The 26,462-nt window shown below is 36.7% G+C and overlaps 1 protein-coding gene across 18 annotated transcripts in view; it reads right to left on the bottom strand.

The window, feature by feature from the left end:
• ANKRD17 (ankyrin repeat domain 17) overlaps window positions 1-26,462 on the bottom strand; it is a 187,593-nt gene that overhangs the window by 50,726 nt on the left and 110,405 nt on the right. For 8 of the 18 annotated variants that reach the window (XM_051820219.3, XM_089302650.1, XM_089302645.1 and 5 more), the window contains 12 exons: window positions 25,377-25,464; window positions 23,539-23,666; window positions 23,140-23,283; window positions 22,642-22,744; window positions 20,438-21,196; window positions 16,137-16,285; window positions 9,880-9,991; window positions 9,574-9,719; window positions 6,380-6,522; window positions 5,387-5,600; window positions 4,756-4,931; window positions 1,931-2,093 (listed from right to left, as the gene is read on the bottom strand). In XM_051820219.3, coding sequence (XP_051676179.2) covers window positions 1,931-2,093; window positions 4,756-4,931; window positions 5,387-5,600; window positions 6,380-6,522; window positions 9,574-9,719; window positions 9,880-9,991; window positions 16,137-16,285; window positions 20,438-21,196; window positions 22,642-22,744; window positions 23,140-23,283; window positions 23,539-23,666; window positions 25,377-25,464 — 2,325 coding nt within the window. The remainder of the gene's footprint in view (window positions 1-1,930; window positions 2,094-4,755; window positions 4,932-5,386; window positions 5,601-6,379; window positions 6,523-9,573; window positions 9,720-9,879; window positions 9,992-16,136; window positions 16,286-20,437; window positions 21,197-22,641; window positions 22,745-23,139; window positions 23,284-23,538; window positions 23,667-25,376; window positions 25,465-26,462) is intronic. The other 10 variants (XM_051820223.3, XM_070048034.2, XM_070048032.2 and 7 more) reach the window with 3 other exon arrangements.

Here is a 26,462-nt window from a genome sequence, read left to right as displayed (position 1 = left end):
TTCTTTATTCTTTCAGATAGAAACTGGGTTCACAGTGCTATGCTAACTAGTGTGAAAGAAGGGAAAGTACATTTTCCTGAAGCATGAGCTGATTATATAATTGGCTGTAACAGTTCAGTAAATTTCATAAATATTTAGATAAACATTCAAAACCCACTACACTTTCTTTGAACTACATTATTGCTCTCTTAACATAACACTTATCAGCCTGTTTTGATAAAAAGGTCTATTTCCTATATTGCCTCTGTACCTTTATTAAACTTTTTAAATGAATAGCAATTTTTCAATGAATGGCTCATATACCACTTGCATCATTCCCTAATGATCTCTGAACCACTGCTACAATCTTTAAACTGTATGAGACAATTCAATTACATGATGTTGGGAATGGAACCTACCTCCTTGATTAACCTACTTTTTTTAAAAAAGTGTACTAGTTTTACCCTGTATACCATAATATTCCAGTTGTACATGGTATATATTAAACATTACTGTCATCAAAACAAAAAGATGGAATTAAAAGCCTACTGGAGGTGCCAGGTTGTTGCCCATATACCTGGGAAAGTTCACAGATGGGAGACCCAGATGAATTCTGGGCTCCTGGCTTTGACTGAACCAGCTCTGACCTTTGTGGCCATTTGGCAAGTGAATGAATAGATAGATCTCTTTCTCTGTCTCTCCCTCTCTGTGCCACTCTGCCTTTCTTTTTTTTCTTTTTTTTTTTTTCCCACTCTGCCTTTCAAATAAATAGACTTTAAAAAGAAAAAATCTTCAGGAGAGTGGGTATTTGGCCTAACAGTTAATGACGTGCCTTGGGGACATATGGGCAGCGCATATGGCAGTTCCTGGGTTCAAGTTACACCTCTGCTCACAATTCTAGCTTCCTGCTAATTCACACCTTAGGAGGTAGCAAGTGATGGCTCAAGTACTTGGGTCATTGACAAACATGTAGGAGATATGACTGAGTGCTTGGCTTCCAGCTTTCATTTGGTCAACCATTGCTTATAAAAGACACTAGGGAATTAAACTGCTGTGGCATAGCGGGTAAAGCTGGCATCCATATACGTGATGGTTCAAGTCCTGGCTGCTCCATTTCCGATCCAGCTCCCTGCTAATGTGCCTGGGAAAGCAGCAGAAGATGGCCCAAGTGTTGGGGCCCCTGGACCCATGTGAGAGACCTGCATGAAGCTCCTGGCGCCTTGCTTTGGCCTGGCCCTATGCCAGCTGTTGCGGCTGTTTGGGGAGTGAATCAGTGGATGGAAGACCTCTCTCTAACTTTGCATTTTAAGTAAATACATCTTTTAAAAATATTATAATTCTACTGAAAAGATATATAACTAATGATTAGTAATAATATAAAGATAGAATACTCTTACAACCTCTAAGAGATTAGAAATACCACTCTGAGCTCAATAGGACATAAAGAATTGAGTAACTTTGGAAGATTTTCACTTGCTTTCACAAAATTCTTATTTCTGCTAAATGCAAAGTACTTAATTTTCAGTAGTTTAAAATGCTGGTTTAGAGGAAATTTGTGACTTAATTTCTTATTTTCCAAGTATTTAAAGGCAATAAATAAAAATAATAAAGTCAACTTAAGTTATATTTTTCAATGCAGTGGTATAGTAAGAATACTCAATCATATAAAATAAAAGTAGCTCCAATTACTCTTAACTGAATTTACACTTTGTGAAATATGAAAATATGAAGAGTATAGCTAGATTTCAAACTATTTCTTAAAACTGCTTTTCAAAAGTTTACTTAGCTTTGATATTTATCTACCTTTCAATGTTGCCATCAGTTATTGCATTGTTATAGTACTACTTACACCACAGTTGGTAACAAAGTAAGAGTCATCAGTGAGCAGTAAACTATGTATTTACTACTATAAGAACCATCCAGGTAAATGTGAGGATAAAAAACTTGTAACCTTTCTAAATGCTGCCATAAGAGGAGTTATCTTGCGGTTATCAGCTGCATCCACATCTGCACCTGCTTGTACTAGTAACTGAACCACATCAAGGTGTCCACCATTTGCTGCTAGCCACAACGGAGTGTTCCCCTTCTTGTTACGTACATCAATATGAGCTCCCCTAAAAAGCAAAGACACAGCACTGTCTTAAAGGACACTGAACAACACAGGTAGCAATAAACTATTTTAACATATTCAGTAAATCTGAAATCAGTTTTTAATATTAAGGGATAAAATACATTGAGTTCTTGGTCACCAAATTAAAAATTCATATATTTGGCCAGCGCTGCAGCTCAATAGGCTAATCCTCAACCTAGCGGCGCCGGCACACTGGGTTCTAGTCCCGGTTGCCCCTCTTCCATTCCAGCTCTCTGCTGTGGCCCAGGAAGGCAGTGGAGGATGACCCAAGTGCTTGGGCCCTGCACCCCATGGGAGACCAGGAGAAGCACCTGGCTCCTACCTTTGGATTAGCGGTGTGCCGGCCACAGCGCGCCAGCCCGTGGCAGCCACTCGAGGGTGAACCAACGGCAAAAAGGAGACCTTTCTCTCTGTCTCTCTCTCTCACTATCCACTCTGCCTGTCAAAAAAAAAAAAAAAAAAAAAAAGGCCAGCGCCGCGGCTCACTAGGTTAATCCTCCGCCTTGCAGCACCAGCACACCGTGTTCTAGTCCCGGTTGGGGCACAGGATTCTGTCCTGGTTACCCCTCTTCCAGGCCAGCTCTCTGCTGTGGCCAGGGAGTGCAGTGGAGGATGGCCCAAGTGCTTGGGCCCTGCACCCCATGGGAAACCAGGATAAGCACCTGGCTCCTGGTTTCGGATCAGCACGGTGCACTGGCCGCAGCGCGCCAGCCGTGGCAGCCACTCGAGGGTGAACCAACGGCAAAAGGAAGACCTTTCTCTCTGTCTCTCTCTCTGTCCACTCTGCCAGTCAAAAAAAAAAAAAAAAAAGGCAATTTCCTGTGTTTAAAAAAAAGAGAAAATATTCATATAGTCAATATATTTTTTTTGACAGAGTTATAGACAAGTGAGAGAGAGACCGAGAGAAAGGGCTTCCTTCTGTTGGTTCAGTCCCCAGATGGCTGCTATGGCCAGCGTGCTGTGCTGATCCGAAGCCAGGAGCCAGGTGCTTCCACCTGGGCTCCCATGCGGGTGTAGCAACACAAGCCTTGGGCCATCCTCCACTGCCCTCCTGGGCCACAGCAGAGAGCTGGCCTGGAAGAGAAGCAACCAGGACAGAAGCTGGTGCCCCAATCGGTACTGGAACCTAAGGTGCTGGTGCCACAGGCGGAGGATTAGCCAAGTGAACCACAGCGCCGGGCTTTTTTTTTTTTTTTTTTTTTAAGACTTGGGGCTGGAGCTGTGCCACAGTAGGCTAAGCCTCCGTCTATGGTGCCGGCATCCCATATAAGCGCTGGTTCATGTCCTGGACACTGCTCTTCGGATCTAGCTCTCTTCGGATCTGCTTATGGACTGGGAAAGCAGTGGAAGATGGCCCAAGTGCTTGGGCCCCTTGCACCCATGTGGGAGACCAGGAAGGAGGTCCTGGCTTTGGATTTACGCAGCTCCGGTTGTTGTGACCTTTTGGGTAGTGAACCACTGGATGGAATACCTTTCTCTCTGTCTCTCCCTCCATCTGTAACACTACCTCTCAGATAAAGAAGCTAGCACTGTGGAGCAGCAAGCTAAGCTGCCACCTACAATGCTAGCGTCACTTATGGGAGCACTGATTTGAGTCCCAGCTGTTTGCTTTTTCTTTGAAAGGCAGAGTTACAGAGAGGCAGAGGCAGAGAGGCCTTCCATCCACTGGTTCACTCCCAGAGAGTTTCAACGGCCGGAGCTGAACCAATCCAAAGCCAGAAGCAGAGAGCCTCCCCTGGATCTCCCATGCAGGTGCAAGAGCGCAAGGCCTTGGGCCATCCTGTACTGTTTTCCCAGGCCATAGCGCAGTGCTGGATTGGAAGTGGAGCAGCTTGGACTTAACCCACTATGCCACAGCACTGGCCCCAGCTGCTTGCTTCTGATCCTAATACCTCCTAATGTGCTTGGAAAAGCAGCAGAGGATGGGAGAAGTACTTGGGCCTCTGGCACCCAAAAGGAGACCAGGATAGCATTTGGGGCTGCATCAGTCCTGGACACTGGCAGCCATTTGGGGAGTGAACCAGGAGATGGAATCTCTCCCCCTCACTCACCTCAGCCTTTGAAATAAATGAAAATCAACAGTATCCAAGGAGCCAACTGCATGTTTCAAATTGTGTAACTTCAGGAAAAAAAAAAGAATCTAAAAACAATACTCAGGTTTAAAAACAATATTCAGTGGGCATCAAGGTAGAAATGGTGAATAATAGCTACTATCAACTAACAACTGCTTAGGATACCATGCAAAGATCTTGGACAACAAGCAGGCAGCTTTTAAGTAACTGAAATAGAAGCTGCTCTGGATTAAAGAAATTAATAAAGAAGCCCTAGATCACTGCTAGGCTTCTCAAGCCTAGAGTAATAATGCTTACAAAAACTCATACACAAGTATAGATGACAACATCTGAAAGTTCAAATAGCTTATAGCACTTGTAGAGTGCTATAATAAAAAATATTTTTAGGTAGTACTGAAACAATCATACAATGTAACATGGCCACAGATAGCTGAAGAGTAACAGGTAGGTATGTGTGTGTGTGTGTGTGTGTATGTGGTGGTGGTTGGGTACTTGTAGTTTATAAAAATAATCACATTTGATTTTTTTTAATGTCAGGAGAGAATGGTAATCACTATTAATACTTTATCATACCTGCCAATGAGAAGCTCACAGAATTTATAATGCCCTTTATCTGCTGCTATGGTTAAAGCTGTATCTCTTGAAGAGGGCACTGGAGGGGCATTAACATCAGCACCTTTATCCAAAAGAACTCGGCCCACCTCTGCATATCCTCCTGAGGCAGCTTCCATTAATGGTGTGAGGCCAGTCTAGATTAAGTGGAAAATAAAAGATAGCAGACACTGCAATGAACCAAAACAATAACAATCTGAGGGAGTGCTATTTTAGCACTTATTAGCCACTTGGACTTGGTCTTTTAAATGGGAACAATCCTACCTAATCTCACTGATATTATGAAAAGAATTGGGTAATATGTATGTACTTGGCATTTAACTGGCACTCAATAAATGTTTCTCTCTCATCTCTTTCAAAGTGGCTCACCTATTTTCAGCTGATAGCCCTAAGCTCATTATTGCTATAAAAATGTACTGCTGAGATTTTTTCAAGAGTTAATGCTTGACTGAGTCACACAGAATGATTTCACATTAAATATGTATTAGGAGATAAATGTTACTAGAAAGTACTATTACAACTGGCATGCTGCTATTACACACCTAAAATATCAAAACAATAATTCACAGATAAATCTAAGACTTGCTCTTACCTTAGCTCTGTGTTCGACATTTGCTTTTCTATCAAGCAGAAGACTAACCACTTCAGTTCTTCCTTGGAAGCAGGCTAAAGTAAGGGCAGTGTTCCGATTGGTTTCTATTTGAGCATTTATGTCAGAACCCATGTCTAACAGGAGCTTAACAGCAGCTGTATGCCCATTCATAGCTGCTAACATCAAAGGAGAAATGCCCAATTTGCTACCAGTTCTGGGGGTAAAGGTATGAGAACAAAAAGAAGAAGAATATATTTTAAATCTTCCAGAAAAATTGAATTCCCAGCCCTATCTCTGATATACTACAAGGCTCCATTAGAACTCTTTTAATAGAATATTTTGTTCCTCATATAACATAATAACTTGAGCTAGAAAGTGGTTATCAACTTATAATACACTTTCCATCTTAAAGCACATCTCTTTAACAAAAGCTCCTAAGGGGGCTTGTGCTATGGTGTAGCAGTTAAAGCTGCTGCCTGAGAGTCAGTAATCCCATGTGGATACCAGTTCAAGTCCCGGTTGCTCCACTTCTAATCCAGTTCCCTGCTAGTATGCCCAGAAAAGCAGTGGCTTAGATCCTTGAGCCCCTGCACCCACAAAGGAGACCTAGAAGAAGCTCCTGGCTTCAGACCAGCCCAGCTCCAGTCACTGTGGCTAAGTAGGGAGTAGACCCATTGAGGCAAGATTTCTATCACTCTCTCCCACCCTCCCTCCCTCTGTAAATTTGACTTTCAAATAAATTAATGAATCTTAAAAATAAAAAAAAAAACTCCTAAGAAGGTGGCTTTTAGTATGAAACAGAATGCAATAATTGATGTTTTAAAGCCACATGTCAACAGTTTTAATTACTGAAATAAAATCTTAAAAATCTAGCAATTTGGATTTTAAGTTTTTAATAACAGGATTTTTATATTTAAGAAGTAGGTGTCCTACTATTATCTATAACATAGTATACTTACTAAATAAGGGACTTAGAGACAGAATAAAACTTGCCTAGAATTAATTTCAGCTCCTGCATTTAGTAATATTTTGATGATGTTCACATAGCCACCAGAAGCAGCCAGGCTTAGGGGTGTGTAATCAGAAACATTCCTGTGCTCTTTATTTGCCCCTCGAGCTAACAACAGCTCCACCACCTAGAAAGAAAAAAGGGGGTAAAAATGTATTTTCTTATGTTGACACAATTTTCAAGGTGTCTGTTTCTGATCTCTCTCTCTCATGTTTTAGAATGTAACAAATGAAGAGCAAGTTCTTCATCCTTTCCATAAAACCAGCCTTTAGTGATGACCTGGGTCTAGAAAAAGAGAGACAGCTTCTCAAGTAAAACCTACTGAGAAATCTATTGAAATGGCTAAGTATTCGTTATGCCATCAGTAACAAGACAGAATAAGAAATTGACAGGGGCTGGTGCTATGGTGCAGCAGGTTAAGCAACACCAACATCCCATTTGGGTGCCGGTTTGAGTCTCAGCCCCACTTCTGATCCAGTTCTCTGCTTGTGCATCTGGGAAAGCAGCAGCAGAAAGACCAAGTGCATTGGCCCCTTCCACCCATGTGGTCCAGGCTCCTGGCTTCACTATGGCCCAGCTCCTGCCATTACAGACACTTGGAGAGTAAACCAGCAGATGGAAGGTCTCTTTCTCCCTATAACTCTTTGAAAGAAACAAATCTTCATAAATATATGAAAAAAAAAAAAAGAAAATAAAAGAAATCCATGGACTTTTCCCTAAAGCTGTGGTACTATTTATACTCCCATCAAAAATGCATTAATTTTAGGTTGCTCTACATCCTTGGCAACATTTGTTTTTGCCAATTTTAGCCATTCTAGTGGTTTGTAGTGGTTTTCAACTGGATTTTAATTGCATTTTCCTGATAGATAAAAATGTTTAGTGCTTATTTGCCAAGTCTGTCATTTAATGCACAAAAAAACCCTTTGACAAAGGTACTAGGGTATTTTCATCTTCATTTTACAAATGAGGCTTAAGGAAATTAAGACTGGTTCAAGATCATAGCTCAAAACCTTCACTATTAGGATTAATAGCATACTAAAATATTAACAAGTGTTTTCAAATTCAATTATTATGTACCCAGCCTTAGTTATCTGAAGGACTAGCCTCTTCACAAAATATAATAAACATTCCATATTAAAAAATGTGATTTTATAGTACAGTGGCTTTTTAAGTTAGTTTAACTGTTGTAACCCCATTTGTAACATTTTACATTCATTAAAATTATGTGCCCTACTGACTCAGAGTTTTAAATGAAGGAGGTCAACTAATTTCTTTTTGATTCAACACTAAAACCGAGTATTCAAAGTACAAAATGATTAGAAATTTCAGTTAAGGTTAAAATTTTACTGTCTTTACTTTCTGATGTAGTAGAGATAACTTATCAAATTAGGTACTTTATACTTTCTTATTATTTGGCTTAAAATCCTTCTAACATACCCATCCTCCTCCACTGCTGATCACGGAAGAAAAAGAAAACTACACAGTTCAAAGGAACAACATGGTAGGAACAGATCCCTTGTTGTCTCCTGTGCAGAATATCTTCATTATCAAGTATTATCTTTTCACACATATAATATCTACTCCAAATATAATTTTTGAAAAAAAAAAAAAAAAAAAACCATAGAAATAGCCCATGTAAATCTGCCAGTGCAAACAATACATACACCTGTATGATCAGTAAGTGCCAATGTTTTCAATCTACAAAATAACAGGTTTCCCATTCTTTTGTACAGGAATTATTCTAACAATTTTTAAAATTTTTAATAGTTTATCTAAAAATAAAATAAAAACATAGTCAATTTAATTGATTAGAATTCAGGAGGCCCGAGTGCTGGCATTCCATATGGGCAATGATTTGAGTCGCAGTTGCTTCTCTTCTGATTCAGCTTTCTGCTTACGGCTTGGGAAAGTAGTGGGAGATGACCCAAATGCTTGGGTCCCTGCACCCACGTGTGAGACCTAGAAGAAGCTCCTGGCTTCAGATGGGCTCAGCTCTGGCTGTCATGGCCATTTGGGGAGTGAACCACTGGATGGAAGACTTTTGTCTCTCAAATAAATAAAATCCTAAAAAAATAAAATAAAATTCAGCATAACCTGGTCTCTCATGACTGGCAAGAGGCAAGGGAAGCACAAAGGTGGCTTCAATGTTCAAACAGGAGTAATACTTGCCCAGTGACTCTCAGTATTTTTTTTTTTTTTAATAAAGGATGGAATAGCAAGGATGCTGAAGCATTTGGAAAAGGTATTCTCAAGCTAACAATGGAAAAACTGGACTTGTTTAACACAGTTTGGGTAACAGACTCAAATATCCGAAGATGGAAACATCTTTCCAGTTGTTCAAAGAATACAATTAGAAACAATGGAGAAACTTAGGGAAGTTAGTCAGGCTTAATAGGAAATCTTTACAAAAAAAAAAAAAAAAAAAAAAGAAGACGACTTTCAAGCTGAAATCCAAATCTGGATGACTAATGTGCTTTCTAAACCTAAGATTCAATAACTTCCTCATTGAGAAGTTGTGAATCTATGGACAGCATGACTGGCTTGTAAAGCCTTGCATCTCCAATACAGACTTGGACTGTCAGGAAGCAGAAAGGTGTTGGTGGATTGGGTTACTTAACTAAATAATAAATATAGAAACGAGTAATGTTAAGGCTGTCATTTCTAGGGTCTACCAGATCAATCCCAGTTCTAAATTCCTTAAAATACCAACGGTCAGGTTATATCATCTCATCTGACAATCTATCCCCACAGGATGAAGGAATGATACGGAAAATCATAAGGAAATAGTTCCAAGACCAAATACAAATTGAACATTCTTCATTCCTTAACAATCTTACTGAGAAAAAGAGACTGGACAATTGATGCCATGTACACTATGGCAGGAAAGATGAATAAATACAGGCTTGGTTTATCAGGAACTTTCTGATTTGATTTGGAATGCCTTAATCTTTCTCCTAGCCTATTCCTACAGAAGGTACTACTTTTAAATGAGAGGATTCTGGACAGTATGATTTTTCTGACATGATGACTTATAGAAATACTTCCTTTTTGGTAATCAATAATAGTTTCAAATTACTGTGAAAAGTCTGACATTTCAAACCATTGTTCCATTAGGAAAAAAGGTAAGTCTATATTTGCAAACTAAAGAGATGAAAAAATTTGCAAGAGGAAATGTTACCTCCTGTCTTCCCCCAGAACAAGCCAAGGACAGTGGTGTGTCCTTCGTTCTTTCTGACTGGGCTTCAATGTCTGCACCATTGTCCAGCAGTATCTCCACAACACCGACATGCCCAGCTGTAGCAGCCAAAATGAGTGGAGTAAAACCTAGAGAAAAATAATGATTTTCTCACACATGCTAAGGAAATGAACAGTATTGCCTACCAGTGTGCCTAAGCACCAAAACAAGGCTAAAAAGTAACGTTTTTGAATACTTAAATTTTATTCACAAATGTTACAGAAAATTAAAATTGAAAATAGGCCCTACCTTTTTTGTCTCGATGCTCAATACTAGCTCCTCTCTCTAGCAGTGTTTGTACCAGTTCCTCATGGCCACCAGCACAGGCAAGTGTTAGCGCTGTGTCATGGTTACTCTCAGTCTGTGGGGGGTGGGGGGAAAGGAAGAAAACAAAAACATTAGTTTACTGAATAATAACAATATCAAATATACACAGGTAAATCTGTAACATTGTAGTATATTAAGCATTTTAAAAGTAAAGTTTATCTTTATTCCCTCTCCCTCTCAATATTGACCAATCTGTTATTTTTCCTTCTTGAAGGGTAAAAATAATACCTGAACTTTATAGGCAATTTTTAAAGTAAGCACCAAGCTGGGGTTGTGGGGGCAAGGATGATTTTCTGGCATATGCTACATGATTAAAATCAGTACTCTGGACTCATTTTCATTTCCAGCTGTTAAACGTAGGTAACACATATTATGTTTATTTTTCTATCTTGAATAACAAACAAAAAAGACACACTATTTGAAATGACAGTGCTTAGAAAGGCGGTGCAGGACAGTGATTTCTGAGGACAAAATGATTAATCCAACTGTGTGCCTGGAGGTGCCTGCCAGGTTACAGTACAAGGGGCAGTACCCAAACAGAGTGTGGCAATCTCCTTGAGTTGAGAAGAGAGTTTGGAGAGGTAGATAGAATTTATGGCACAATTACTAAAGTGGAGAGCACTACAGAGAAAAGATTACTCTGGAGACCTTCAAGGGGTTCCCCTCAAGTCTTCAGCTGAGCTTGTTGAGCACATGTGCATTGAGGAAATTATTGATGGCCAGGCAAAGACCACCAGACAGGATCAGGATGAATGACACCCAGAGACTCACAAAGGGTCAAGGATAGTTTGGATCTCACTAGCAAGAATAACAGATCTTAAAACAGAATCCTTAGTAGTTGGGCCAAATTGTTCTGGAACCACCTAACAATGCTGTAAAGCAAGCATTGAAATGTTTAGTAAGTAACTTAGCTACTTTTAAGAATAAAGCCCCAAGATATTTATAAGAACAAAAAATATGTAAGATGCACTGTGTATTTTAAAAGACAAAGACTAGTATAACTGAGATGTTACTGTTCATAGACAATTAAGTTCTTACTTCTGCTAATGATAGTGACCAATACAGGATTTTCCAGCATTTGTACTCTTTTAACAGTTTAAATGCTGCTGTAAGTAAATTATCTAATTCCTTATGCTTTTAGTACTCTAAACCCATGCTGTACAAAATGGTAACAACTAACAACATGACTGCTGACACTTCAAAAATGGCTCATGTATCTGTGGAACTAAATTTTAAAATTTCAATTAAACCTGAGTAAACCAATCTACTGTTCTGACTGCACATTTCATCAAATCTAAATATAAATCAACTATTTCCAATGAAATCCAAATTGAGACAGACTTTAAGTCTGACTCTGCAACAGAGGGAGGTTTCTGGGATAAGAAAATTTTTGGCGTTGTGGTGTAGTGGGTAAAGCTGCTGCCTACTACAATGCCAGCATCCCACTTTCGTTCCAGTTCACTGCTACGGCCTGGGGAAGCAGTAGAAGATGGCCCAAGTCCTAGGGCTCCTGCACCCTCACGGGAGACCCAGAAGAAGCTCCTGGTTCTTGGCTTTGAATTGGCGCAGCTCCGCCCATTACAGCCAATTGGGGAGTGAGCCTGCGGGTGGAAGGCTTCTCTCTCTCTGCCTCTCCTTCTCTTTCTGTGTAACTCTTTCAAATAAATAAATAAATAAATCTTTAAAACAAAACAAAACAAAAATAACCAGGAAAGTCATGGGAAAAACCAGGATGATGTGATAAGTCCAGCTGTGAGTATAACATGCACATCAAATTTTGAAGACTTTTAGTATGAAGTAAAACTTTAAGAAAATCTCCTTAATTTTTAAATTGATAATTTGTCAAAAGTATATTATAGATGTACATGGGATCTTCAGACATTTGGGGAAAATGCACATTATGAAAAAATTATGCATAGATTTCAAAACTATTTTGCCCCCATAAAATTTTCATTTTAATTTCATTTTGTACAAACTTTTTTGAACTGCCTTTATATAGGAAAGTAAAAAATAATCCTCAAAGTTGTTCTATTTATTTTTATTTTTTAATGTGTCTATTATTTCTATTATATATGTATTTCACATTATTGCTTCCCTAAGTATCTAACCTCATTTTCACATATGTACTTCTTCTACTATAATATGTGCCACTAATATGCCTTATGAATATATCACCTTCAAAGGACTATATACATTCTTGGAAGGTAATAAAAATGGCTCAATCATGTTTGCATTTTCTACCTCTTAGGGATGCTTTGCCCAGGAAGCAATACATGAAAAGCAGAATGAATGACAATAGCTGTAAAGGGTTACAAATCAAAGACTATTTAATAAGCAAATGACTATATATAAAATACACACTTTTATTTTATTTATAAACTTGTTTATATTTATGTAATAAATACAGAAAAGGCATATTCTCCCAGAATGTAAATAATTGTAAAAATAAAACTCCATTATAAAAAATGAAAAACAAGAGATAAAAGGCAAAACTGATAAAAAGTCAAGAAATAAGAAAAAGCCTACTAGTCAGTGATGAAGAGGGAGACCGCAAAAGCTGCTCTGCAGAAGAGGCTGGCAGAGAGCAGAGCAAATGACTGCAGAGATCAGGGATGGCCACAAGGGAGAGATGCACCAACTACAACAATGGAGAAGGACATGAAACTTAAATGAGTGGTTGTGTTATAATACTTGATACTCATTCAGGTTTATAAAAAAGAAATTATAGTGTCTGATTCCAGAGGAAAGGAAATAATGTCTCAGAGAAATAACTTTCTGATGACTATACAAGTTAATAACTAGCAGAGATGGGCTTTAAAAAATCTAGAGGATCATCTTGGTAACAAAAGCCTGCTTTCCCTTTAAGGCACAGCAGATTGAGGTGAATGTTAAATATATCATCTTTTACATCCTCTACATTAGTGCACATGCAATCAGCAGAGGAGGCAACTTTATTATGTTTATGAGGTTTTAAAAATTCTTTGAGGAGTTAAAAAGTAATTTGCAAAAGCTGTGACAATCTTAAATAAAAAAGTTATATAAATTTTGAAAGCAATAACCACAGAAATTTTTTTGATCAGTAAAATATGTCTTGTTTTTTCCACATTGTAAAACAAACCTGACATTTATAAAGCACCTTTTATATATTAAAGCACTCTTCAGGTACTCTCAAGATAAGTGAAAAACACTCTGCTCACCAGTAGCTTACCCTTTACTCAATGGGGCAAATTTAGGTTTGAATAATGAACAGAAGTACAAATCATGTATTTAGAGAATTTAAGGAATGAATTTTGGCTTATATCACAAAGCATGTCTATTCAATTTTGTTTTGGTTGTTAAGAGTGGAAAGAAGGAATCATAAGATTGAGGGAAAACTGAAAGAAAAGATAATTTTTAATGAGATAACATGGAGGTAAAAAAAAATAACTGCCTACAAAAAAAAAAAAACTCTGATAATTACTCTAGAAATAATTACATTACTTTGAAAACTATTAGCATTTAAAGAGCTGAACTTTGTTTAGACCTCCACAAATTTCACAATCTCAAATGTCTCATTCTCTACCCCAGTCAGATTACATGTAACCTTAAAAATAGGATATGCCTGTAGTGTACTTATTAAATGAGAATAATCAGCAAATTGAATAACCTATTTGAAACTAGTCCACAAAAACAGTAAGAATAAATGCATTGGAGAGTAAAATGTTTTTAATATGGTAGTATATTAAAATTAATAAAATTAATGGTATTATATTAAATGGTACTGTTAATTTTTTCCCAATCTCCTTTATTTTTCTTGTTAAATCAGTGGTGAAAGTATTTTTGGTACTGCAAAATCAACAGAAATAGAGAAAAATATCCCAATTTTTTTAGACCATTAAAGGTAAAAGTTTACAGTTTCAATTGTGATTGGTGAGTATCTTTAAAAGGATAATGGATGTTAATTATTTAAAATGGAAAAAAAAGCAATATTATGTAAGTACTTTATTTTTCCCATTTTTGAGATGTACTAGATTAAAATCCTCTGAGTTTAAGAAAAGTCTTCAGAAGTCTCAGACCAAAAACAAGCAGTTTACAAATATATGAAGGACATACGACAAGAATGAATCTGAAAGAAGTTTTTATAACCCATGAACAACGCGGTTGGTTCTTTAACACTGAGTGGCTATTAGAATCAATCAAAACCCCTTTTCTGCAGTGTTACCAAGAAGTATTTTTTTTTTTTTTTGACAGGCAGAGTGGACAGTGAGAGAGAGAGACAGAGAGAGAAAGGTCTTCCTTTGCCGTTGGTTCACCCTCCAATGGCCGCCGCTGCAGCCAGCGCACTGCGCTGATCCGATGGCAGGAGCCAGGATCCAGGTGCTTTTCCTGGTCTCCCATGGGGTGCAGGGCCCAAGCACCTGGGCCATCCTCCACTGCACTCCCTGGCCATAGCAGAGAGCTGGCCTGGAAGAGGGGCAACCGGGACAGAATCCGGCGCCCTGACCGGGACTAGAACCCGGTGTGCCGGCGCCACAAGGTGGAGGATTAGCCTATTGAGCCACGGCGCCGGCCTACCAAGAAGTATTTTTAATAACCAGGATACATCCTAAATTTTTTTCTTTTTTAAAAAGACTTATTCATTCATTTTATTTGATAGAGACAGAGAGAGAAAGACTGAGGGAGAAAGAGATCTTTCATCCGCTGGCTATTCCCCAAATAGCCACACTGGCTGGGGCTGGACCAGGCTGAAGCCAGGATCCAGGAGCTTCATCCAGGTCTCCCATGTGGGTGCAGGGCGCCAAAGCACTTGGGCCAGCCCCTGCTACTTTTCCAGGCACATCAGCAGGGAGCTGGATCAGAAGTGGAGCAGCTGGGACTTGAACAGGCACCAGTATGGGATGCTGGTGCTGCAGGTCATGTAACCTGCTGTGCCATAGTGCTCGCCCCATTCAAAAAAATTTTTATTTAGGTAATTTATTGGAAAACCAGACATAGAGAAAGAGAAAGGAGAAAGATCTCATCTGCTGGTTCACCTCCCAAATAACCACACAGCTAGGTCTGTGCCAGGTCAAAATTGTCTCCCCATGGGAGGCAAGGGGACCCAATTACTTGAGTCATCCTCTGCTGCCTCCTAGAGAGAACATTAGTGGGAATCTTGAATAGAAAGCAGACAATGTACTGAAACACAGGCACCCTGATATGTGGGGCAGGGACATCCCTAGACCACACACCTGCCCTAAAGACTTTATATTTAATAGGTTAGGAGCATACAACAGTTCATAATATACAAACACACATACACAAACACTCATTTCCTAAAATTCAAGCTTATAAAGACTAGATCACAAACAAAACTAAAAATTTTATGAAGTACATTCTCTCATTCTAAGTATTAATAAAATTACAAATACTACATAAACTGCCAACACTACTCAACCTAAAGGCCATATATCTTCACTTTATTCAGTAGTCATCTACACTGTATCTTCTGGCCTTTCTTCAGGACAAAAGATTGTATTCTCTCTAACTTCACCTTGCCCTAAGATTTCATTGTAAATTACTTTTCGTAAAGGATTACTTAATAGCTTTCAAGCTCTCTAAAGCTTAAAGTGTCTACCCTCACCCCTATCTTATCTTTCCAGAGAATGTGAAGGTAAAAAATACTGACATGTAGACTCACAATATTTATTTAAATCAGTACGGTCAGAATTTTCAAAGATAATATAAACACAATTAAGTATATCTGATTTAAAAAATATCACTTCTATAAACATTAGCACCATTTTTATATGCAAAATATATTGTAAAATGTCTTCAAAATGCTCATGGGAAAATGTGCATTCTGAGAAAATTGCTAGGATTTCAAAACTATATCACATCAAATTAAACTTACCTTTGTAATTCCATTTTCCATGAAATTTTTTGAAGTATCCTCATATTTTATGTTCTAATATTAGAAGAAAATAGGCACTAACCTTACTTTTTCTACACATGTTTCAAAACTACTAATAAAGTTTAAAAAACAATTTGATGGCCTTGGAAACCAAACCATCTCATAATTATTAGTAGTCCTCCGAGTTTGTATTTTATTTCTTAAAATGTGGATTTTAATTTGTAACTGTGGTTCAAATCTGCACTGAGACAACATAATCAAACATGGTTTAAAATCACAAACCATCTCTCCTTTATTTGGAGCTTACCTGTGCATCAATATCAATGGCAGGGTAGATAGGTAGCATGGCTGAAGGAGAGATGATAGGACTTGGAGTTGGAGTCTGAGGCTGGGAAATGGAAGCAGCGATACTGTGGGTAGGAGTGTTTGACATTGCAGATGCTCTTCCACTGACTGCTGTTGAACAAAATAACCGCACTTAATAAGGATGAAACATTGTTAGATAATAGTAAGAAAGTTATCAGAACATACTTAAGGATTTTTTAAAATAAAATGTCTATAGAGACCACTATAGCACTACTAACTCATATTCCTGACTGTACAAGAATCCAAAATTATAATATACGTTCAAAGTAACCCATTTTATCAATAATGATTCATCTGAAAAACAAATTCCCATCTTATGATAGGTAGTCATAAAAGCTTAGTTCAAAAACCCTGAAAGCAAAAACATTTTTACATATTAAAATGAAGTACAAATGCCAAGAGAGTCACCTATTTTATCTTCTAAATTAGAAAAGGAATAAAAGGTAAAATTGTCAAGATCAGAAGGGGAAAAATATGGTTTTTAATTGCCAATTTCATACCTTATATACTAGAACTAATGGAATATAACTGGGAGGAGAGAACTTCAGTATCTAATCATTTAAAACACTTCCTACTGTTTTACTAACCAGACAGGGGATAATAATATTCTGCATTCTGGCTCTCAGTATGACAGTATACTAAAAAAAAAAAAATCCTCACATAAAGCTAGTTTCTCATATGAAAAATAATTTTGAGTGGGGTAAAATGCCCACCAGTCAATCCAGCAATCACACTGATTTATGAAGACAATATCTAAAAATCAGAGTAGAAATAAAGGTATGCACACAATCACCCTTAAAAATGGATTTCTGTTAGTTCCTTTAAGTTGGATTCTACTGTGATATTATTTTCACCCAAATATGTAAAATGAAGAAAAGCCTAATTAGGTCAGTATTTGAAGCAGGAGAACTCCAAAGATAGTAAGTAGTGTGGGATGTACAGTAGATTCAGGTGAGGGTACTTTATTCCCTCATTGACTCACTTCTGAAGTTAATATGTGAACATCATTCCTTTTCATTCCCCTATAATAAATACTATAGTATAAAAGTTAGGGCATTAATCTTTGAGTGGTCAACAGTAATGTAGACGTATGTTACCAAGTTATCAACTACATCAAGACATAAAACAATTATGATTCACAACTGGATCTGAAACCAGGCAAAAGTAGTTACGATCCTGTTAAGAATAAAACTGAAATAGATCTTATTGTGACAATTATAAACATGATTATCATTTAGGAAATCTATTTTACACAAAATCCTTAGTTTAGGCACAAACATACACTATACATGATAGCAACACACATTCTATAATTATACAGTTTTAAGTTCACTTAAAAGCCAAAGGAAAAACAAAAGAGGAAACAAAACAAAACATAACATAACAAAACATTGTTTGAATCCTTAGGGATCCAGACCAATAGAAAAGGGCATGTACTAATATATTAAGATGATCATCTAATGATCTTGATATCATTACTCCATAATGATAATTCTGTATGTTAAAAAAGATCATTTAAATGTACATATTTTAATGTTTCATAATAATAAAACTTACTGCTCTTAAAATAGATTCCATATCTCCTTTGAAGTTTTACAAACGGAAATATAAAAAGTAGCTTGAACAGATTAACACCAGTCTGTCCAAATCACTGATTTTTATTTCATGATACTAAACAGCTTCAAAAAAAAAAAAAAAAAGCACAAGCCTTATGTTAAATGACTAAATTATAGTGCACATTTCACCTGAAATGATTTTGTTTCAAAAGCATGTTAAAATTAGAGTTTCCTCATTTTTTGGTCAAATTGGTTGTTCTTATCACCTCATCTAAAAAGAGACAGGAAAAATCAACTCATTTCATTGACTTTGGGGTACCTATTAAAACTGGTTTACTAAAACTAATATGCCTACCACTCATCCATTCTATTCAGTAAAAGGAACAAATGTAAATATGTAGATATATGAAGGAACTCTCATACAGACCTTCATTTAAGGAGGTTCAATTTAGGATTAGATTTAGAAAGGAAGAACCACAGCAAAGGAAGTTGTGTAAGATAGGTTAAAAAGGGAACTAATTTTGCTTTGCCAAAGGTATAAAACTGTGGCAGGCAAAGTATTAGAGAAAAAAGGCCAAATCTTAGGAGACTAGTATAATAAATGGAGACTTAAGAATGAGGAGCAGAAGCTTTGCTGTAGGGAAGGAGAGATTACAAGCCCAATGAAGCTGTAAACAAGTTAAGAAACTCAAAAAAGGCAGCAGAAATGATCATTAGTTAACTGAAAGGACTACCACAGAAGAAATTTAAAGAATAAGGCTTGAAAACAGAATACATGAGTATATGTGTATGTGTGACATGTAAACATGAGGGATGAGTTACAAGTAGGTAGTTAGATGTTTTCAATTTTGTTCTTCCTAACCTCTGGCTATCTCCTCTCCCCAGATGAATGAGTACAATAAAAAAAAAATGGTTTTTATAGTATGACAAGTATTTGTCATATATCCTAAAAATCTATGTATATCAAAAAAATTTTATATGGAATAGATGTAAATGTTTCTGTTTGGAAAACAAATCAACAGAAAAGCTACTTACAAATCTCTGATAATTCTGATCAATCAGCATAAAAAATTGTACAACTGGCAAATCACTGCTGACAAATAGGCCCAGCACATCAAGTGAACTCTGATAGCATATCAAAAAAATTCTTAAACAGTCACTGGTGTGGAATGTCTAATCTTCACTTAAGTGATCAATACCCTTGATAGTGTCTGATGGAAGTAATAGAGCAGTATTATAAATTAATGGAAATGGACATAGTAACAAATCTGAGATTTATGACTACTGTACTCCAAATTCCATAGGACACTTACATTTCTAAAAATTATGTTCTCAATTATTAAAATAAGCAAGTGGCTATCAGCAGTGATTTTCAAACCAGCAGAAAAAAGTTATGCTCATCAATATTAACAGTTGTTAACAGACCCTATTATTACTAGCACTTATTCCAATAGTTACTTCAAAGTTAACATCAGCAAATATTTTCATTTCATATATTGCTATTGAGGTGATAAAGGTGAAACTAAGAGAGGAATGGAAAACTCCAGAGCAATTCTAGTTATAAAACCTGTTACATATCTGGTTTCTTAGTTTCTGAGTATTAGCTATATATGTAAACATTAAACAATTTAGCTTTATTTTTAGAAAATAAAAGCTTAATTATGAGTAATCTCATAGCTTGTTTTTATTAAAAATTTTAATATTAGAAATATCAAATCACCTTTGAATATAAACCATGAATAAATAAAGTTAAAAATTCAACTATTTACTCCCTTTGTTCTTCTCTTTTCCTACCTTTACAAGTATGTCTTCTTTCTTTTTTTAATGAAGCAAATTATTCTTTTCAGTATAGCATTTTTATTGCTTATAACCCTATCAAACCTCATTCTACTACTTTGTTACTGAACTCATGAAAAATTCCAAAAATGAGAAGCATTTAAAGTAATCTTCTAAAATATTCCTTCTTTCCAGTGAAACTAAGTGTAATGGAATAAAATTTCTCTGGCTATACATTTTAAAATGGATTATTTATGATACTGTCAGGGGACCACATTTTCCCATAACACAGTTAGAAAGAGACTGTACATTAACATTCACAAGGAATAAAATCACTGACATACAGTATATTCAAACCCTACATGGTTTGGTATTTTATTAATGTAATTTTTATTAATGTAAAGACGTTTAAGGTTTTTTTTTTCTCTTTTTTAAAATATCCATCAGGTTTGAAGTTTGATCCATTAGGGATATAAAGTATTTCTGTTCACAAATAAGCTTCCTGACGTGTCCTACTAGTTTTGCACTTCAACTGTTAGCAATTTCTCAGTTTATTGGCATGAATACAGAAGCAAAAAAAGCCAAAATTCAATCTTAGTATTCTGAACTTAAAGGGGAAAAACAAAAACAAAAGCAAAAATCAAACATCAATCCCCCGACTGAAAAACCTAGATTATCAGCCTATCCTCCTAAGTCAGAATGCTTCAGTGATTTGTACTGAATGACCTTATCTTTAATTCAACCTGTATCCATCTGAGAACTTCTGAGATTGAACTAATATTTCTAAAGATACACATGGGTCAGGAGTCCAAAAATAGTTCTCAAGTTGGGTAACGGCAAAATTCTGCCACACTCTTACTCGCCTTAAGCAAATTATATTTGATACCTGCTCATAACAATATAAACCCACCTGCCATGATGTCATCCAGCGTGTCATTGAGGGTCTGAGCAGGGCTGGCTACCATTAACCCTTGTTGTGTTTCTGTCAGAATTCCTTGCCCCAGCCCTGCCAACTGTGCTTGGCCCAGTACTGGCTGTCCAACTATCACTCCTTGCAGTTCTGTAAGATTTGCGATGGACCCTGGAGGCAAGGGACCTGCCGCCAGAGGCAAAGCTTGAGGCATCGCCAGAGGCTGGATTGGTGCAAAACCCATCTGAGCAGCAGTCTGCTGTGGTTCATCTTTAAGCAAAACGGGATCCACTTGCTGTAATCGTGCATAGTCTCCCTCGGAAAGTTGTTCTCCAACTCCAACAGGAGTTAGCAGTCCCAGGTGTTGGCAAGATTGTTGCTGCTGCTGCTGCTGCTGAAGTTGAATTCTTTGAGCTTTAACCTCTAGATACTGCTTTTTTAGCTGCTGCTGAGTTTTCAGTTGTAACTCTCGTTCTACTTTCTGTAGTTCCTCCAAAATCTTTTGTTTCTTCTGAATTTGTTCCTCCCTCGTTTTGTTCAGTTCCTCAATCTTCTCCTTGGTAAGTTGGTCAGCATGAGCCAGTTCCAAGGATTGCAGCTGTGCATTCTTTTCTATGGCTTCTTTTATTCTCTGTTCCAGTTCTGTTAACTTTCCCTGAGCCTCTTCTACAATGCTCTCTGGAGACTGATTGGTGATGTAACCCTGTACATCCTGGCTGTTTGCTGGCAAATGGCTGCTGGACTTTTGTTTAGAAGCAGCTGTGTGAAAAAGAAACCCCCTCAGAAGTGCACATGAATGGCATCCTCATTACAGAGTTACTGTTGGGAGGTTTAGTGCCAACAGTTATGCACCAAATTATCATATCCATAGAAGGTGAAAATGCACTGTTAAGTTAAAAACAAATCCACCTTCTTTATCATAAATATAAAATGTATGTATTTTATGTGCATAAACTTGGGAAATTAATTTCAGAATTTAAAGAATATCACATGGCTAAAATTAGACAATAGAGTGATGCAGGCTTGTGATAGCGAAGTGGTGCAATTAAAGTAAAATCTAAGGCTATGTGTAGATATTTCATAGGGTCATAAAGATGTAAAAACTTATCATCAGAACAGAAAAATTATAATAACTTATTAAGGTGTAGGGAAAACTTAGACCTCTAAGTCAAGATTTTTCCACATTTAATATGCTGCCTTTTAAACACACGCACATACACACAAAAAGTACCCAAACTGTTGAGAAGTACCAGGCAATTAAAATCCAACTAAAATGATCTCTTTTTTGGGGCCTATCATCTTCAAGGTTGATAGATATAAATGCACATATTCACACAGTTACCTGGCCAGTAAAGAACTGGGATTCAGCTTCCCTGAAAGAAAAGATGTTGGGCTATGCCATCCACTGTATCTTCTGACAGCCAGGTGAATAAACTGATCTGGCTATAGGTACAGCAAATAATTATTCACCATACCAACTGAAAAAGTTGCCAAGGCTCTATGTTGGTAGTAGTGACTGAAAAGAATTGGTGGAAATACTTAGCATTCTTGTTGGTAAAAGAATATTGGTAGCCAAAACCAAAAAAATAAAAACTGCATTGGTTCTTCAGATAAACTTTTAAAAAGAGAAACTATTTCAAACTGGTATTTGTAATGTTGGGGATATAACTTAAAAACATGCATGGTATAACATCCACAAATCAAATATGGACCTCAGAATTCTAGAGAAATAAGCAAATATATCTGAAATAACTTAGACTTATTGTTTCGAAAAGGTATCCCAGATACAACTATATGAAACCAGTCACTCAAGAATAATTTTAGTATTTGATCCAACTTGTTAATTTTATGCGTAATATCACTACAGAGATTGAAGTAAAATACAAAAATATTACCCAATTACACCCAGCTTAACATTTTATATGAATAAAGTTAATATAGTTAGAGGAAATCATGGCTAATCAGAATTGCACCAAAGATGAGCAACTGAATTTCTCATGTTAATGCTTCTAATTCTAGCACGAATTAGTGCTATTAGCCATCTTCTCTACCAAAAACATGTTTCCACTGGTAAAAAGAATCTTTATGCCAACCTAGTTAAAACTCATTTTTTGTGGAAAAATAATTTAAAATGGCTAGTTTTTCTGTAATCTTTACTTTACCTGGACAACATATAAGAAACAGTCTTTAGAAGTATAACTGACCTTTATTCCTGATGGGAAGAGTAGTTGCAACATTGGCAGGTGGTTTGTCAGGCTCCTGAGGTGGGACAACCATAGGCAGTGCTTGAACAGGTACACGAGGAGCCTAAGACAAGAGACACTGGTTGGTTATTTCTTCTTTAGATATATAATCCATTAAATAGCATGCTTTAAAAGAAGAGTTTTACACTTATTCAAAATATTTTAAATGTCTTTCAGACAATGACATATTTACCTAAAATATACTCATACTCAATTATTTCCTGTAACATGTTTTCCAATGGGCTTTGAAAATTCAAGTTGTTATTCTGAACTTAGTAAGAAAGTTAAAAAAATACACCAATATAGAATTAGTATTATACCACACGTTCAGTAACTATATAAACTACTTATCTATAAAGAGTACTACTTACTATAACCAAAAATAATCTAAACTAGTTTGAACTGAAGTAAGTCAAAGGGAATAAAGAAGATATAAAATGCTTTCATTTTCAGTCTTACCCTATTCAAATCATGGGATGGGGGGGTTAACTGAGTGACATCTGGTGGAGGGGCTGAAAGCAAGTTATTAGGATAGTCCAAGAGATAGCAAACCACACTCGTATGGCCACCTTTTGCCGCTTCTATCAACATAGTTGAGCCATCCTAAAACAATCAATACGGAAGAGGGAAAAAAACTAAGTTAGTGGCAGAATCATTTAGGAAGATAAAGCTACAGGTCCCAGATCCTAGATCCCAGATCCCAGAAAAATAAAAATCACAGGTTTAGAAAACAGTCCTTTAATAAAATACAAAAAAAATACTTAGGATGCTATTAAAAATGGAACTTGTAGACAGCATTTTGTAATGTTAAAGGTAAAGAATTCACAATTCTGCCTGAAGCATTTGAGATTCACATACTTTTAAACGATGAGTAGGGTCTGCCCCGTGAGCTAAAAGTAGTTCCACCACTGCCAGATGACCCCCTGCACAAGCCAGGGAGAGTACAGTATGATCATTATTAGCTGTGGTTCTGTTCACATTTGCTCCTGAAAGATAAGGCATGAAAAATCACGTTAGTTGAGTGTTGAAGAAAAAGATATGTTACATTTATAAATCATAAGGAGTATAGTATTATGATGCGTCACATATACATTACTCAGCTTCAACAATTATAAACACATGCCTATCTTGTTTCAAATACACCCACATCAATTCTCCTCTCCCATTTTGAATTATTGTAAAGCAAATCTTCAACAAACATGACATAATTTCATCCGTAAATACTTCAGTACATATCAGCAAATAATAACAAAACTCATGTGCTAGCCATAATGGAATCATGGAATTAAAAAGAAAAGTACAAAATTTTATTTAATTTCTTTAGCAGAAAGGATGATTGAAAATAAAAATATACTATATTCTCTGTGTGGTCTACAGATTTAGAAAATTAATGCAGAATATGAAGGAGAGTAGTTCATCTTTTTTCTTTTTTCAAAGAAATATTAAATAGGTACCATTTCTCCTTCCAGATATGAATAAGTCTCTAATCTGGACAGGTAATACAAAAAATTCAAGTAAAATAGCAGAGAGGAACTGGAATCAAATTCATTAAATGAACCAAAAAACAAGAGATAATGATTGGGCCGGCACTGTGGCACTGTAGGTTAAGCCTCTGCATGTGGTGCTGGTATCCCATATGGGCGCTGGTTCCAGTCCCAGCTCCTCCACTTTCAATCCAGTTCCCTGATACTGTGCCTAGGAAAGCAGTGGAGGATGGTCCAAGTACATGGGCCCCTGCCTCTGGATCAGCCCAGCTCTGGCTGTTCAGCCATAAAGGGAGTGAACCAGCAGAAAGGTAGACCTCTGTGTCTCTCTGTAACTCTTTCAAATAAATGAATAAATCTTGAAAAAAAAAAAAAAAAAAAAGGAGATACTGATTATGAACATGATTCTTTTCTTGAGAATACTGTTATATGTAACAAAAGTTCAAAATGCCTACAATAATTATACCCATAAGTTACTTCAGATTTATTTTCTTTATCTATAAAGAACTACAAACCTATGATTTCTTCAGTATTTTCCACAGGAAGAACATGGTTTGGTTTGTCTTTTAAAGTTGTATATGGCCTATATTGGTTTTTAATCTATGTGGATAAGTAAAATCTTTCCTATACTTAGGAATTTGATGAATTGAGCAAGAAAAAGAGTTTCATTAAGCATCATATTGTAACCACCTAAGCAGTCATTTAATGAAGCAGTAATATGCTAATTTGTTCATTAAGGTCTTTGGTATTCACACTAGAATTACTGACCATGAAAGAAAATCCCCAGGCATTTTGCACTATTTGTCACATTTCAATTCTGAATATTTCTGTGCTATATTTATAACTATCACTCTGTATTTTATAAAGAAATAACTTAAGCACATGAAACTATAAAGTATGAAAATGATTTGCTCACAACTTTCTTAAGGGCAGAAACAATATAAAAATCAAAGTTTTAAGATAATATTAGATTACATGAACAACGAATGTTTTTATAGAAATATTTCTTCAATAAGTATGCTACCTGGCATAACAGAACTTTTGTTACTTGTAACTGTTCTGTGTATTGCAAGATGTTTATCAATTACCCACTCATAGCATCCTTCTCCCATGTGATGATACGAAAAAAAGGCCCTTTACCTTCAATCTCTGAATGTCTTAGGGCAGGAACAGTCACCTATGAGAAGAAACTACTGCTTTATATAAACCTACCTTTACTAATTAAGAACTGAACAGTACAAACATGACCAGCTCTTGCAGCTTTCATTAAAGGGGTTCTTCCACCTTCAGATTCATGCTCCTGTTCAAAAAATACAGATTTGTTTGATATTTGCTAGTGAATACTCATTATTTTTCATGAAACTCAAAAGGAAAACAACTGGACTAATTTCTGAGTCTAACTACATTAAAAAATGTGCTTTAAAGCAGATAAAAAAAAATCCCAAATTATAAACATGTTCTATGGAAATAATTTAAGTTACAATCATGCAATGGTGACATCCTCATCTAAATCCATCTGGGTAATTTCCCATTTTCTTGCCTTTATAGACATCCTATTGTCTCTCTTACCTTATATAAAAATAACAAGGCTAACGATAATGTGAATATTCTTAGAACTATCAATTATAAGATTTTATGAGTGGCTGATCACATGGTGTAGACAGTTGGAACACTGCCTGCAATACTGGCTTCTCCATATGGATATCGGTTTGTGTCCCAGCTGTCCCACTTCCAATCCTGCTCCCTGTTAATGCATTTGCGAAAGCAGTGGAAGAAGGCCCAAGAGCTGTGGCTCCTGCATTTACATGGGAGACCTGGATAGAATTACAGGCTCCTGGCTTTGGCCTGGCCCAGCCCTGGTCTTCAAGGTCATTTGAGGAGTGAAAACAGCAGATGGACGATCAGATCACTCATTCCCGTGTCTCTCTGTAACTGCCTTTAAAATAAATAATAAAGGGCCAGAGCTGTGGCTTAGTGGGTAAAGCCACAGCCTGCAGCGCCAGCATCCCATACATGGCTGTTCCACTTCTGATCCAGCTCTCTGCTATGGCCTGGGAAAGCAGTAAAAGATGACCCAAGTCCTTGGGCCTCTGCACTCACGAGGGAGACTTGGAAGTTCAGAGAACATGATGGAAGATCTCTCTCTCTGCCTCTGCCTTTCTGTAACTCTGCTTTTCAAATAAATAAATAATTCTTTAAAATAAATAAATAAATAGTAAAGAAAAGCAAAATAAACTGAAATGTATTCACTTTCCAAATATTCCAATAGGCAGCGCTGAAAACCCAGGAACTGGGTAC

This window comes from Oryctolagus cuniculus, chromosome 8 (assembly GCF_051225735.1).
Source record: "Oryctolagus cuniculus isolate XC-2025 breed Fujian yellow rabbit chromosome 8, ASM5122573v1, whole genome shotgun sequence".
NCBI classification, from domain to species: domain Eukaryota; kingdom Metazoa; phylum Chordata; class Mammalia; order Lagomorpha; family Leporidae; genus Oryctolagus; species Oryctolagus cuniculus.
The sequence above is the reverse complement of the archived record's forward strand: the minus strand, read 5'-3'. Positions and strand labels throughout refer to the sequence as shown.